Raw genomic sequence first — 16,482 nt, forward strand, 5'->3', positions numbered from 1 at the left:
ATAAATCCCACTTGATCATGGTGTATGATCCTTTTAATTTGTGGTTGGATTCTGTTTGCTAGTATTTTGTTGAGGATTTTTGCATCTATATTCATCAGTGATATTGGTCTGTAATTTTCTTTTTTTGTAGTATCTTTGTCTGGTTTTGGTATCAGGGTGATGGTGGCCTCATTAGAATGAGTTTGGGTGTGTTCCTTCCTCTGCAATTTTTTGGAAGAGTTCGAGAAGGATGGGTGTTAGCTCTTCTCTAAATGTTTGATAGAATTCACCTGTGAAGCCATCTGGTCCTGGACTTTTGTTTGTTGGAAGATTTTTAATAACAGTTTCAATTTCATTACTTGTGATTGGTCTGTTCATATTTTCTATTTCTTCCTGGTTCAGTCTTGGAAGGTTATACCCCTCTAAGAATTTGTCCGTTTCTTCCAGGTTGTCCATTTTATTGGCATAGAGTTTGTTGTAGTAGTCTCTTAGAATGCTTTGTATTTCTGCAGTGTCATAACTTCTCCTTTTTTATTTCTAATTTTACTGATTTGAGTCCTCTCCCTCTTTTTCTTGATGAGTCTGGCTAATGGTTTATCAATTTTGTTTATCTTCTCAAAGAACCAGCCTTTAGTTTTATTGATCTTTGCTATTGTTTTCTTTTTTTCTATTTCATTTATTTCTGCTCTTATCTTTATGATTTCTTTCCTTCTACTAACTTTGGGTTTTGTTTGTTCTTCTTTCTCTGGTTCCTTTAGGTGTAAGGTTAGATTGTTTATTTGAGATTTTTCCTGTTTCTTGAGGTAGGCTTGTATAGCTATCAACTTCCCTCTTAGAACTGCTTTTGCTGCATCCCATAGGTTTTGGATCATCGTGTTTTCATTGTCATTTGTCTCTAGGTATTTTTTGATTTCCTCTTTGATTTCTTCAGTGATCTCTTGGTTATTTAGTAACGTATTGTTTAGCCTCCATGTGTTTGTGTTTTTTACGTTTTTTTCCCTGTAATTCATTTCTAATCTCATAGAGTTGTGGTCAGAAAAGATGCTTGATATGATTTCAATTTTCTTAAATTTACTGAGGCTTGATTTGTGATCCAAGATGTGATCTGTCCTGGAGAGTGTTCCGTGCGCACTTGAGAAGAAAGTGTAATCTGCTGTTTTTGGATGGAATGTCCTATAAATATCAATTAAATCTATCTGGTCTATTGTGTCATTTAAAGCTTCTGTTTCCTTATTTATTTTCACTTTGGATGATCTGTCCATTGGTGTAAGTGAGGTGTTAAAGTCCCCCAGTATTATTGTGTTAATGTTAATTTCCTATTTTAGAGCTGTTAGCAGTTGCCGTATGTATTGAGGTGCTCCTATGTTGGGTGCATATATATTTATAATTGTTATATCTTCTTCTTGGATTGATCCCTTGATCATTATGTAGTGTCCTTCCTTGTCTCTTATAACACTCTTTATTTTAAAGTCTATTTTATCTCATATGAATATTGCTACTCCAGCCTTTTTTCATTTCCTTTTGCATGGAATATCTTTTTCCATCCCCTCACTTTCAGTCTGTATGTGTCCCTAGGTCTGAAGTGGGTCTCTTGTAGACAGCATATATATGGGTCTTGTTTTTTGGTTTTTTTTGTGGTACGCGGGCCTCTCACTGTTGTGGCCTCTTCTGCTGCGGAGCGCAGGCTCCGGACACGCAGGCTCAGCAGCCATGGCTCACAGGCCCAGCCGCTCCGTGGCATGTGGGATCTTCCCGAACCGGGGCACGAACCCGCGTCCCCTGCATCAGCAGGGAGACTCTCAACCACTGCGCCACCAGGGAAGCCCTGGGTCTTGTTTTTGTATCCATTCAGCAAGCCCGTGTCTTTTGGTGGGAGCATTTAACCCATTCACGTTTAATCAATATGTATGTTCCTGTGACCATTTTCTTAATTGTTTTGGGTTTGTTTTTTGTAGTTCCTTTTCTTCTCTTGTGTTTCCCACTTAGAGAAGTTCCTTTAGCATTTGTTGTAGAGCTGGTTTGGTGGTGCTGAATTCTCTTAGCTTTTGCTTGTCTGTAAAACATTTTTTTTTTTTTTTATGCTTGTCTGTAAAACTTTTGATTTCTCCAGCAAATCTGAATGAGATCCTGCCTGGTAGAGTCATCTTGGTTGTAGGTTCTTCCCTTTCATCACTTTAAGTATATCATGCCACTCCCTTCTGGCTTGTAGAGTTTCTGCTGAGAAATCAGCTGTTAACCTTATGGGAGTTCCCTTGTATTTTATTTGTCATTTTTCCCTTGTTGCTTTCAGTAATTTTTCTTTGTCTTTAATTTTTGTCAGTTTGATTACTGTGTGTCTTGGCATGTTTCTGCTTGGGTTTATCCTGTATGGGACTCTCTGCGCTTCCTGGACTTGGGTGGCTATTTTCTTTGCCATGTTAGGGAATTTTCAACTATAGTCTCTTCAAATATTTTCTCTGGTCCTTCCTTTCTCTCTTCTCCTTCTGGGACCCCTGTAATGCGAATGTTATTGTGTTTAATGTTGTCCCAGAGGTCTCTTAGGCTGTCTTCATTTCTTTTCATCCTTTTTTCTTTATTCTGTTCCACAGCAGTGAATCCCACCATTCTGTGTTCCAGGTCACTTATCCATTCTTCTGCCTCAGTTATTCTGCTGTTGATTCCTTCTAGTGTAGTTTTCGTTTCAGTTATTGTATTGTTCATCTCTGTTTGTTTGTTCTTTAATTCTTCTAGGTCTTTGTTAACATTTCTTGCATCTTCTCGATCTTTGCCTCCATTCTTTTTCCAAGGTCCTGGATCATCTTCACTATCATTATTCTGAATTCTTTTTCTGGAAGGTTGCCTGTCTCCATTTCATTTAGTTGTTTTTCTGGGGTTTTATCTTGTTCCTTCATCTGGTACATAGCCCTCTGCCTTTTCATCTTGTCTGTCTGTGAATGTGGTTTTTGTTCCACAGGCTGCAGGATTGTAGTTCTTCTTGCTTCTGCTGTCTGCCTTCTGGTGGATGAGGGTATCTAAGAGGTTTGTGTAAGTTTCCTGTTGGGAGGGACTGGTGATGGGTAGAGCTGACTGTTGCTCTGGTGGGCAGAGCTCAGTAAAACTTTAATCCGCTTGACTGTTGATGGGCGGGGCTGGGTTCCCTCCCTGTTGGTTGTTTGGCCTGAGGCAGCCCAGCACTGGGACCTACCTGGGCTCTTTGGTGGAGCTAATGACAGACTCTGGGAGGGCTCACGCCAAGGAGCACTTCCCAGAACTTCTGCTGCCAGTTTCCTTTTCCCCACAGTGAGCCACAGCCACCCACCGCCTCTGCAGGAGACCCTCCAACACTAGCAAGTAGGTCTGGTTCAGTCTCCCCTGGGGTCACTGCTCCTACCCCTGGGTCCCAGTGCACACAGTACTTTGTGTGTGCCCTCCAAGAGTGGAGTCTCTGTTTCCCCCAGTCCTGTTGGAAGTCCTGCTGTCAAATCCCACTAGGCTTCGCAGTCTGATTCTCTAGGAATTCCGCCTACCATTGCCGGACCCCCAGGTTGAGAAGCCTGATGTGGGGCTCAGAACCTTCACTCCAGCAGGTGGACTTCTGTGGTATAAGTGTTCTCCAGTCTGTGAGTCACCCACCCAGCAGTTATGGGACTTGATTTTACTGTGATTGCACCCCTCCTACCGTCTCACTGTGGCTTCTCCTTTGTCCTTGGACGTGGGGTATCTTTTTTGGTGAGTTCCAGTGTCTTCCTGTCGATGATTGTCCAGCAGCTAGTTGTGATTCTGGTGTTCTCACAAGAGGGAGTGAGCACGTCCTTCTACTCCGCCATCTTGGTTCCTCCTCTGAAATCTTTCTTGATTGTCACCAGCAATCAATGAGGTATGGAGTCATGGGATTATGCAGAAGGTTACTTTTTTCTTGAATCTTTCTATAATATGATTTAAGGAAGACCTGGAGAGGTAATATCTTGACATTTACAAAGAAAATGGAATTAAGTTAGCTAAAGTTTTTGAACGCATTTCCTGTTGAAATTTCATCTTACTGCCTAACAGTCTTGGCACATTTACAGTTCCCTGCTGTTCTGGCAATGTCCCAACATTTATTCTTTAAAGGGTTTGTATGCCTTCAGTGTTAATTGGTGTTTTGGGGGGAGGGGAAACATTTCACAGTTGAAATGATTAAAATGTCATAATACAAAAGTTATACATACGCATCAGGTTATGTTGCTAAAAATGCTTTTTCAGTCAGTAATTGAAAGAAAAATATTAGATTTTTTTTAATGTAGGAAAAATAAATAATTATAAGGTGGGAAATAATTAGATATTGTTGTAGACTTTATATTTTGAGCATAGCATTTTAGTTTTAAGGAAATTAAGTTTTAAAGTGTATTATTCCCAAGACATTTACTTTTCTAGAGTGCATATTCAATATCTTCCTTTTATAAAGCCATATTTTTATAAGCTTATTCTTGAGATACTCATAAGATTAGGAAAAATGATACTCTAGGTTGACACTGTTTTGCTTTTAAGCGTACCTCTGCTCAAAATGGAACAAGGTTTTGTAAGTCTGGAAAACTGGATTTGGTTATTGGACTAGTGTTGTATTATGCCAGTTAAATTTTTGATTCTACTTAAAATTTTATAGATATTTTTATAAGAATTCAGATTTATTTTTATAAAATTGAATGGTATTTTCTCTTACCTTGTAAGGACTTGTGTATAATTATTTCAAAGTGAATTATCACTATTTTCAAGTGTAGTATAATTATTTCATATTAAAAAATAAATGTCTATTCATTGCAAAAATAGGTTTGCTTTGTTTGGGTGGGTTTTTAAAAATATTTTCAATATTTAATAATGGGGAATTTCAAATATATACAAAAAGAGGAACAGTGATATATATGTAGTGAGTCGCCATGTACCTAACACACCTAACACATCAGTAATTATCAACTGGTAGCCAATCTTGTCTTATTTATAGTCCCACCTTACCCCACTTATTTTCTGACATGAATCTTGGACCTCATGTTATTTCAGCTGTAAATATTTCAGTGTGTGTGTGTATGTGTGTGTGTATAAAATGTGCAGTGTTTATATACTATAATTATTATATAACTATAATATGGATGAATGCAGTTATATAATATATAAAATTATTTCAGTATATATTCAATATATAAGTATAATTTATCAATATGCTCACTTAGTGTTCAAATTTGCCCCACACATCCTCATTTCTCTTTTAATACAGTTAGTTTGCATCAAGATCCAGTTTGCTCTCTCTTCCCTTGCAATTATTTAAGAAACTTGGGTTTGGGTTGGTTTGTTTTAATTCCTGTAGAGTTTTTTACACTCTGGATTTTGCTGATTATATCCCTAAGGTGTTATTTAATGCTTCTCTATGTACTTCTTCCCCCCCATATTTTCTGTAAAGTGGTAGTTACAGCTACAGACTTAATCATACTCAAGAATATTAATACTTGTCCAAGAATACTTAGCAGGTGGTTTGTGAACTTTCATAAGGAGGCCCTTAATGTCTGGTTGTCTCTGTGAGGTTAGCAGCCATTGATAATTATTGCCTAGCTCAAATAAGTCATTAGTGGTTATAATATTCTCGTTCTGTTGTTCCTTTTATATTTATTAGCTGGGATACTTCTCTAAGGAGAAACTTCCTTTTATCAGCCATTTGGTTCCTGTGAGGTACAGTTTACATACGTAAAGGCAGAAGAGACTTATTTTTTCCTTGCATACACCAGTTGGGCAAATAAAAGTCAGTTCAAAGGTGGACAATTAGGTATATATGTATGTATCGTTAACTCATGGAAGATATACTTTTAGACTTTGAATAATGGGCTTAGATGGTAAATTCCTAAATCCAGTGGAGAATCTTCTCTATGATGTGAATGACCAACTGTCTTATTTTAAAGATCCCTTACTACTTGCTCTAAAGAACTATACAGTTCATTCATTCATTCAACAAATATTTATTGAGTATCTTATCATGTGCCAAGTACTTTCTTAGGCCCAGGAGGCAGAAACTTAATTAACAAAACAGACAAAAACACCCGTGTTCTCTGGTGTTTTGGGTCCCATTTGAAGCTAATTATTCAAAAACTCGTGATCTACTTACCTGTCTCTCTTATGCATGCCCTCAAATGCCTGCCTCTCTACCAATCACATAGCCTCTACAATTTAAACATAAAAAAAAGAAGCCTCAGGGCTTCCCTGGTGGCTCAGTGGTTGAGAGTCCACCTGCCGATGCAGGGGACACGGGTTCGTGCCCTGATCCGGGAAGATCCCACGTGCCGCGGAGCGGCTGGGCCTGTGAGCCATGGCCACTGGGCCTGCTTGTCCAGAGCCTGTGCTCCGCAACGGGAGAGGCCACAACAGTGAGAGGCCCGCGTGCTGCAAAAAAAAAAAAAAGAAGCCTCCTCTCTAGAGCTTCAAATGGCACTTGGTCGTGGTTCTCAGTCCTTCCCTGAGAGAATCCCCAGTCACTTCTTACTGAATTATCCATAAGGTATCATATGGTTTGGGGAACATGTTAATATTGTTTTAATGACCTAGAATAATCTATGCTTAAATTTTAAAAAAACATGTTTTTTTCATTTAACAAATTTTTGTCATTCTGAAATTATTCTTTATAAGAGATTATTTTAATTCATATAGTTCATAATTTCATGTATTAATTGATATTTAATTATAAAAACATCAGGTCAAACTTGGTGTATTACAGTAACAGGTGATTTGCAGAACAAATGATACTATTTTAATAAGTTCAGAGAGAATACTAACAAAAGATGTTATCTTGGAAAAATAATACCTTTACAGAGCAGAGAGCATTTAGTGTTTGTAAATGATGGATACTGCTCTATATGTATTTGTTTCAAAACATCTTATTTTATCTTTACAGGAGCAATTGGTTACATGGGAACAAGTGCCTTTGTCCGAAAAATCTATACTAATGTGAAAATTGACTAAAGACCCAAGAAAACCTGGAACTTCGGATCAATTTCTCTTTCACAGGGGTGGAACTTGCACAGCAAAAAAAGCGCAAGAAGAGATTTGGGCTTTAACACTGGGTACTTTGTGGGTCTCTCTTTTGTGGATGGCTTAAAGTAACATCTATTTCCATTGATCCTAGGTTCTTAACTGACTGCTTTCTCCAACTGTTCACAGCAAATGCTTGGATTTTATGCAGTAGGCATTACTACAGTACATGGCTAATCTTCCCAAAAACTAGCTCATTAAAGATGAAATAGACCAGCTCTCTTCAGTGAAGAGGACAAATAGTTTATTTAAAGCATTTGTTCCAATAAAATAAATAGAGGGAAACTTGGATGCTAAAATTACATGAATAGAAATCTTCCTGGCACTAGTGTTTCTATGTTATTGAAAAATGATGTTCCAGAAAGATTAATTTTTTCTTATTTTTACTGCCATCGTCAACTTATTGTGGGACATTTTTATATATTGAACCTGGGTTCTTTTTTGACCTGCCTTTTTTTTTTTTTCCAATTCAACTGCATCCTTTTTTTTTTTTTTTACAGAGAGAATTTAAAAATATTAAATCCTGCGTGTAATATATCTGCTGTCATCTTAGTTGGACCAACTTCCCATTTATTTATCTTAAAGCTATCCAATTACATCTTAATTCCATCCAAAGAAGATACAGTCTGAAGATAGAGGTGTACTCTCTACAATGCAATTTACTGTACAGTTAGAAAGCAAAGTATTAAATGGAGGAGATATTTGTTTTTATTAAACATTTTGTGATTTAGATAAACTACATTTTAACTGAATGTCTAAAGTGATTATCTGCCCCCTCCCCCCAAGTTAGTCTTACATCTTTTTGGGGTTTGAATGAAGGTTTTACATAAGAAATTATTAAAAACAAGGGGGGTGGGTAATAAATGTATATAACATTAAATAATGTAACGTAGGTGTAGATTCCCAAATGCATTTGGATGTACAGGTTGACTACGGAGTACTTTTTTCTGATATGATTGGTGTAGAAATGTGTGAATTTGGGTGGCTTTTTACATCTTGCCTACCACTGCATGAAACATTGGGGTTTCTTCAAAATGTGTGTGTTCATACTTCTTTTGGGAGGGGGGATTATTTGTTTTTTTCCTGAGACTCCTACCGGAGCTAAATTTGTAATTTAGAAACATTTAATTTTGTTAATCCTGTCTGGGGCACTTAAGTAACATCTAAAGCGTTACTGCTTTAGAATGTTAAAATAAAACTTCCTGACCAAATTGTTTTGTGAAAATACATGTGTTTGCAATTTGCAGATATCTTTTTCAAAAGGCAATTACTGAATGCAAATTTTTTACTATACTATAAACCATGCTTTTCTAATACAGGGGACAATTACTTTAAAATCCCCAAACTTGCGTACATCTAGATTATCCAGTACAGTCACAAAGTGAATGAGAAGCCCTTTGAATGAAATTGTGGCACAAAATCTGTTCAGGTTGGTGTACCATGTAAAGTGGGGATGGGTAAAAGTGGTTAGCTTACTAGGGGATGAGCAAATAAAGGTTATAGTTTTCTAAGAGAAGTGATTTTAATTTTGAATACATCTTTCTGGAACGATCCATAATGTGAAGTTTTCCTAGAACCATTGAGTTTCTAGTTTAATAGTTTGCTATGCAAATGACCACCTAAAACAATACTGTATATTGGTATTTTTAGAAAGACTCAAAACAGCTGTAATTTAAACCTTAATGTGAAACTCATGCCATTCAGAGTTACGTAAGGTGTTTTCATTACAAAATATGTTTCTATAAATTAAGAGACTGCATCCTATAATGTAGCATGTAAGGACTATAAAGGGTGAAAAATTTGATTTCTTACTACTTAAGTATGGCTGACATGAACAAACAGAAATTTGATCAAAAGCTGTAGGTAAATCCTCTTCTTCAAACCAAAATATTAAGTGTAATCTACTGGTTCCTCCATTTTCTCTTTCTTCTCACACCTTCCTTTAAGATCTTAAAAGGAACTAAAAGTCAGTACTTAATGGTTTATATTATGTAAATTTTAAACTACGTATAAAGTACTTATAAGAACATAGAGTCTGATAGATTGTAAATTGGGTGGCAAGCTTTTGTCTTAATAAAATGAAATTTCTTTCTCATGAATCTTGCAAGTAAGGTGTAGGGGTTTTAAAGAATGAGTGGTTTAGCTGCTTTCAGGTACACCAATTCTTTTACTAAATTGATCTGTATTTAAAGTCCTTTGGAATCTTCACTGAAAAATAATTTTCTAATTTCCACATACATTAAGAGCTCCATTAAAATGAGTATAAGTCACCTTGAAAAGTCCTTTAAAAATATAGGTTTTGGTTTATGGCTTCCTAGAGGGGCTGGGTGTGTGTGTGTGTCTCTTGAAGAAGATGTAATCCACAAATAGTTTAGCTCCCTAGCTCTCAGTTGTAGAATGGTAAAATATGTTATTTAAGTTAATTAAAGGGTAGGGCTTTTCCACTCCATAAATGCTAGTTGTCTTTCATTTGTTAACATTTGCTCATCTTATCAGCTGATGCTTTGAACACTCTCAAAAACTGGGGATTTGTATCCGTAAGCACGCTTCTCCTGAAATTTAGGTACATTAGTAAGTGACATTGTTAATACATATATCCTAGTACAAGAGTAGGATAAGGTGGAAATGTAATGGCTGGAAGGGTGGTAAAGCATTCTTTAGTATATCATGTTGGGCTCGTAGATTGTGCTGAGTTTGCCCATAAATTGAGCCCCACGCCCTTAGAATTCATTATATTGTGGTGATTTCTGAACCTAGTGAACGGTATGCTTGAGTGTTTTCCATTGCGAGTGGATGGCCCTCTTTCTAAAGGCGGCTGCTGCAAATTCCAGTTCTTCCAAAAGCCACTTATTCAGGGTTTATCCACAAATTGTATTCATTTCGATAGAGCTTTTGTTTCCTAAATGTTTATTGATCACCTTATGCCAAACGTCTTGCAAATAAATATTATTTTAAGATTTCCTGAATTTTTACAAATGTAAAAAAGAAAAAAATGTATTAATGTCATTTGTTCAGGAAAAGCTATATACCGAAGGGCTTCTGTATATGAATTCTGGGAAAGAAAAGCCTGTTTGTAATCTATACACTGCAGTTCCATCTGGGTTTTAAGTTTAGATTTCAGCGTGTCTTAGTGCTTCATTCTGTTGATTTATTGGAACACGTAATAAATAGGGGTAGTGACATATGAGAACACAAGTATTCATTAATGTTTTATATCTTCATAAAAATTGCATACTTATGAAGCTATATTTTAGCAATCGAGATCAGAGAAGTGAAAATTTATAAAGATTGTTTGGAAGTGTGTATAGAAATAGACTAGATTTAGAGGTAGGGTAGTTCAGAAAGTTAACATATAGCTGCAGAAATTTTATAAAATTTAAATTCATTATGAGGAATAACTCTTGTTCTCTCCTATGAGCATTTTCTAAAAGCCGTCTAATTTGACATTCTCTTTGGAACTGTAGGCAGAATTGTGCAAAGACAAGCGTAAAGTTTTAAGTTTCACTTAAAGTTATAAGTTCTTGTTTCACTGTATTAGGAGATGGAAATAAACTGTTGTGAAGAATGTTTACCTTGAAGTACTGGTGAACGAGTCTTGCTAATAATTGACTGGTAAAGCAGCATTCTGTGTGTTAACTGTAATTCATCAGTTTAGGTCATTTGAAAGTTATAAACATTACAAGTAAGAGCTTAGGCAGGGAGGAAATAACATGGCATTCTATTTGAAGGACAACAGAGTATCTTTGGAAAAGCAGTCCCACTTGGGATTTTCAACTGTGTCAAACGTGAATCTATAAATCCCCACAGAGTACAGACAATCGGTGACAGAGTTGAAAGGAAACAGTTAATGCTCAATGATTACTTCCATTTTTGTACCCACCCGTGATTTGTGTAGGCCATATTCCAACTGGCTTTTTAGTAATAGAAATCCAGTGCAGTATAATGTATCACATTTGAAGTTCTAATCTCGTCTGTTAATCTAACTGAAGTTGGATTTTTAAAAAGTAATAAAAAGTCAAATGTTCTTCCCTTGGATGCTTTATTTCTTTCCTTTTTGAAACAGGTGAACCAAGCATAAGGGATAACCTATTATTATTGGCACGCATATGAAGAGATTACTAATAGCTTTCCACAATTAAATAAAGCAGGGGTCAGCAAACTTTCTGTAAAGAGCCCAATAGGAAATATTTGAGGCTTTGAGAGTCGTACAGTCTCCGTAACAACTGCTCTACCATTGTAGCACAACAGCCATGGGAGAAAGTACATCAACTAATGAGCATGGCTGTGTTCCAATAAAACAACAAAAACAGCCGGTGGGCCATAGTGGGCTGACCCCTGAAACAAAGGATTTAAAATTTGAGATTTGGTTTTTTCCCCAGCTTTATATTTTGAAGGAAAAAAAAGTACAGAAAATGGAAAGAATGGCACAATGAACAAGGTTTGTCTTTTTAAGAAATGATTTTTATTATCATTCCTTTGACTTTCTTTATATACAAACTCTGACTCCTGCATTCAAACCCCACTACCCCTATGCCTGTCATTCTTCTGATTGGTAATGCATTGCATTTGTCTAGTACTTATTACTGTTTCACAACAGTTTCACATATGTTTTCTCACAACTATCCTGTGAAGCTGATAGGGTAGACAGCTACATTTTATAGGTATAGAGCAGCTAAAGAGTTTCTTATTTTTAGCCCAGAAGTAATCAAAATTAGGGTCCTATTGTCTTGACTGGTGTAACTGTAAAATGGGGATGTCACCTCTCCAGCCTATGGAGGAGATAATATTGGAAATATTGTCATAGAGATCATATCAGAAATGAGTGTTCTATACCAACAGAAGGGATTATTTTTATTGTACTACATCAAAATTAGTGGTTAGTTTCTCCAGGTCTATTTGTACTTTTTTTTCTTCTTCGGTTTTAACTAGTTACTTAAATTATTGTCAACCTCCTTGGTTCTTTTCTCCCCTTGATTTTATTACCAGACTCAGTTGACACATATTATACTTGGCAATTCCTGTTAGCCAAATAGTTATATTGGTGCAAATTTGAGTTACTTTTGATCTCTTTAGTGAACACTTTTTTGTCTGATTGGAAAACTAGGAGTATAAAGGAATCTGCTATACAACCACCTTCTGGATTTCAAAGTGAGAACTTTTATTAAATAGCTAATCTACAGTTTAACATTAGAAAAGGGGGAGGGAATAAGCTTGCATTGGGACACATGGAGTCAACGGTGGTAATGTAGTCTACAAACGTTTTTAAAGTTATTTTCAAAGTGTTGCATGCTTAAAGTGATAGGAGTTTCAAATTTTAAAAATGGAGGACATGGTTGTAGGGAGAACTTGATGTCAGTCATTTAAACTGGCCAATGTTGCAGTTCTTAGTGGCTCAATCTAAGCCACTAAGATTATGGGGCTTAACCTTGGAGGTCACTGAAGGGAAGAGAGGGTCTAGAGAGTAAGACATGGAAGGCACTTTCCAAGTTGGAGTTGGTCAGACAGGTCCGCTGCAGGCTAGAGACCCAGAAGGGTAGGATAGACATAAATAGGTAAATGTCATAGGTGTGGTAGCTGCAGTAATGGTGGCATGAAGATGCAGGCTGTGTGGTTATGAAGTTGTCCCCGGCAAAGACATGGAGGTGTGAAGCAGCAAGGCCCTGTTAGGATGACTGCAAGGTGTTTAATGCAACAGGAGTGGAGAGACGGAGGTGGCAAGAGCCAAGGCTGGAATCCATGTGGAAGGACGGCCTGGTGGTGGATGGAGGACCTGATGTGCCACCCTCACGGGCTTGGGTAGAGGTTTCAGAGGAGCCACAGAAGGTTTTCAACAGCTGCTAAAAATTGTAACAGTATTAAATATTTTTAAAACTCAAAGTACCTCTCAGTGGTCAGTTAATGTAAACTAAGAAATGAACCAGCAAATGAGAGTGCCCGCTTTGCCCTGGAGGTTCTGCTCCCTGCCTTGGAGAAGGTGGTGTATAGTAACCTGGACAGGCACAAGGAGGAGAAAGTGGCCTCTGTGGAGTAGGTAAGGAGGATAAAACTTGGTAGATGTGGAGGCATTTAAGAGCTGCTGCAAGAGAGCTGCATCACTCAGGGCATAGGGGTAGAGCTGGAACGAGTTGAGTGGAGGACAGACATCTGACTAAAATGGGGGGAAGCTTGTAATGACATTCAGGTTTCCACAGGACCATGAGCTGTGGAGGAGGAAACCCACAAATAATTATGAATGTGATAATGGAACTGAGTTGAGTGGCTTTAGGTCACAAAGCCTTTTATTCTAAATCTATCTCTAGTTTTTTCGTGGGATTTAAAAGAATACATTTTAAAAGTTATTTGAATCCCGATTAAAGTTTAAAATACAAAAATGGTGAGTGAAATCAGAAACCATAGAACTGAGAAAAAAATATTAACCATCCCTTTCAATTGTTCCTAACTTCTGTACTGTGACTCAAATAGTTCATTGATTTGTTTGATAGCCTTTAACATAGCATATAAACAGGGCTTCTGACATAAAACTGCCATTTGCTCATCCCAGAGCATGACTGTCTTCAAAATATTTGGGCAAAGTGTTGGTGAGAAGCCTGGCAGCTACTCATGAGGTGGGGATTAGAGGCAACAAAAGCTCACAACCTCAGTGTTTGCCCAAGAGGTTGCCTGTAATGTCTATTTTCTGGAGGAATTCCCTGCTAATGAGGAGGCCAGTTGGCTGTTTGCCTAGTGCCATCTGGAGACCTGGAAGTGTCACAGAAGGTTGTTAGGCTTTTGAGCTGTTGACTTTGTGGACTTCTCTACTGACAGGTGGTGACCTTCACTGGGTTGAATGCAGAGACCTATGGCGTTGGGTTTGACTCCTAGTGTTCAGGCAGAAATGACGTTTGACCCCTTCCCACACCTATTTAATGGCCACTTGGCCTTCCCTGCCATTTGGTGACATCCATTCCACCCACACACCCACCCCAGATTACTTCCTCCTGTCTGTCAGTTCTTGCCCAATCTGGCTCCGTCCTGTATGTGCCCATTTGATGAAGACTTAGCATGAAGCAGGGTCAACTTGCATTTCTGAGGGCCAAGACAAAATATCCAGTAGCCCCCTTCTAGTGGTTAACTTTTAAGTCTACTGGTTTGAAGGACTTGTTACCCTACTTACTAGATGAGAAGACAGATGATCATAATGCAAGAAATTCGGAATTCTGTGTAAAGCCCAGCTTGGGGCTCCCTGTCAGCTCTTTTGTCACTAGTGGCTGTGAAACCATATAGAAATCTAAAAGGAAAGCTCAGTCCACTTTTTCTGCTTGCAGTTTAAGTGAAAAAAGATTCTACTGGGAGTGATGCTGAAAATCTCTGCACATTGGTGTGTTTTACTTCAAGACTGGGGCAATTTTGCTTGCATAGAAAGGTCTTTGAAAAGTCTCTCTGTAGGGCTTCCCTGGTGGCGCAGTGGTTGAGAGTCTGCCTGCCGATGCAGGGGACACGGGTTCATGCCCCGGTCGGGGAAGATCCCACATGCCGTGGAGCGGCTGGGCCCGTGAGCCATGGCCGCTGAGCCTGCGCGTCCGGAGCCTGTGCTCCGCAACGGGAGAGGCCACAACAGTGAGAGGCCCGCGTACCGCAAAAAAAAAAAAAAAAAAAGTCTCTCTGTAATAGTACTTTTTATGTCTGTAAATCGAAATGGCTCAGTTCTGACAATTTTTACATTTAAGGTAAAGTTTACATTTAAGGTACAACGTAGGAGGGGGTTTCAAATAGCTCTTGATTATTCTCTTAAATTATTTGGGCATATGTTTTTAATTGGCACAAAATTAACCAGACTAAAGAAATTGGTCGTTTTTGTTCATCAAGTTAATGGTGAGTGGCTTATTTAATAAAACATGTCTGTAGTTTAACACAAATAGCACGTACAGCTGTTTGTCAATCTTTTTGCCTGTTTGAAGCATCTTACACTGTTTTACTAAAGGATGGGGTCACGAAGAGGGGAAGTCCATCATTTTAAATCATCCTTCCCTAAGCCACTCCAATCACCAGCCACGCGCTAGGCTAGGTCGGCGCTGCAATCAGGCGCCCTTCACAGCTGGACGAGGGAAGTTTGAGAAAGCTGAGAGGAGCTTAATCCCCTATCTATCTATATCTATCTATCTATCTATCTATCTATCTATCTATCTATCTATCTATCTATCTATCATCTATCTATCTATTTTCTGCTCCGAAAGCAACCAGAGAGAAGATTCGCTTCATCCCTACAGAGAAACGATTGTCCGAAAAGCACATAGTGGTTTGGTATCAGGGATCGCTCGCATCGGGTTCCTGGCCCTGAGCTCAGAGCTCTAACCACTGCTGCCTGCCTTCGACCCACGTGTGCATCGGGGAGTTGCAAAGTGAGTTTTCAGAATACAACAAGGCGGGAAGTCCAGCCCTGATCTTCCGGAGCAGCGTTTTGGGGGGCCGGAGGCGCGGTGGCGCCCGGAGAAGGGCTCCCTTGGCTCTGGGGCAGCGCGGCTGGCCCAGGGTCCCTGCCTTCAGCCTGTTCACCTCGCTCCCCTTCCTCCGAAGTTGCGGAGGTGCCGGGAAGAGGAGGGGCCTCGCCTCGGGCGCCCGAGTGATTGGCTGCCCGGGGCCCCTGGCGAGGTCTGTGCGGTCCAGCCCGGGTGGAGAGGGGCGGAGCGGCCACTGCTCCAACCACCGCCGCCACTACCACGGTCGCAGCCGCCTCAGCCTCGGCCGCCGGGCAAGTAGCTCTGAGCGGCTGCTGCTGCCTGGGCGCGCCGACGCGGACCGGGACGCCGCACTCTGCTGGTTCCACACCGGAGCCATGCCGGGCAGCCGCGCGTAATCGCCTCTCCAGGGTCGCCGCCGAGCCGACCCTGTGCACCGTCCCCCGCTAGGGCCCAGATTTCGGTGCTCCCAACTCCCTCGGTCTTCGCCGGCCCCTCGCAATCATGCCCCGGGTGACTGCGCCCGGGGCCCTTGTGCCACTGCTGCTGCCTCTCCTGCTACTGCTGCTGCCGCTGCCCCGCGACGCCTGGGGGCTCGGGGAGCGCTCGGACGCCACCTGGGACTACTCGGTGCTGGAAGGCGAGGAGAGCGCGGAGCAGCAGCTGGAGCATTACCATGACCCGTGCAAAGCCGGTAGGTGCCGCCGCCGCCGCCGGGGATGTCCGGCAGAAGTTTGTCTTTGAAATGCAAATGAGGTGGTGGGCAAGCCAGCTCAGCCGTCCGTGGGGCGGGACTCCACTCCCCTCCCCACCCCAACCCCCCCCCCCGAGATCCCTCGAGCTCCCCGGGAAAACAATGTCCCAGAGGGGCTGCTTAAATAACACTCCGACTGGGACGTCCCGGCCCCTGGTTTGCGGCGCGCACAGGGTGGCGGCCGCGGGAGCGTTCCCAAAGCGAATAAGGGCGGGTGCCCGAGGCGGAGAGGGCGCCCAAGGACTGGGGCGGGCGCCGGAGTCGCCTGACAGCCAGGTGGTCAACACG

General features: G+C 40.2%; 2 protein-coding genes across 2 annotated transcripts in view; both read left to right on the forward strand.

The window, feature by feature from the left end:
• Positions 1-11,015, forward strand: part of TM9SF3 (transmembrane 9 superfamily member 3) — a 74,505-nt gene extending 63,490 nt beyond the window's left edge. The window contains exon 15 of the mRNA XM_082855027.1: positions 6,869-11,015. Coding sequence (XP_082711153.1) covers positions 6,869-6,936 — 68 coding nt within the window. The 3' untranslated portion in view covers positions 6,937-11,015. The remainder of the gene's footprint in view (positions 1-6,868) is intronic.
• Positions 11,016-15,944: 4,929 nt separating this feature from the next.
• TLL2 (tolloid like 2) overlaps positions 15,945-16,482 on the forward strand; it is a gene marked incomplete at both ends in the record, with an annotated part of 128,531 nt that continues 127,993 nt past the window's right edge. The window contains one exon of the mRNA XM_082854393.1: positions 15,945-16,134. Coding sequence (XP_082710519.1) covers positions 15,945-16,134 — 190 coding nt within the window. The remainder of the gene's footprint in view (positions 16,135-16,482) is intronic.

This window comes from Leucopleurus acutus, assembly GCF_964270905.1.
Source record: "Leucopleurus acutus genome assembly, chromosome: 14".
In the NCBI taxonomy this organism is placed as follows: domain Eukaryota; kingdom Metazoa; phylum Chordata; class Mammalia; order Artiodactyla; family Delphinidae; genus Leucopleurus; species Leucopleurus acutus.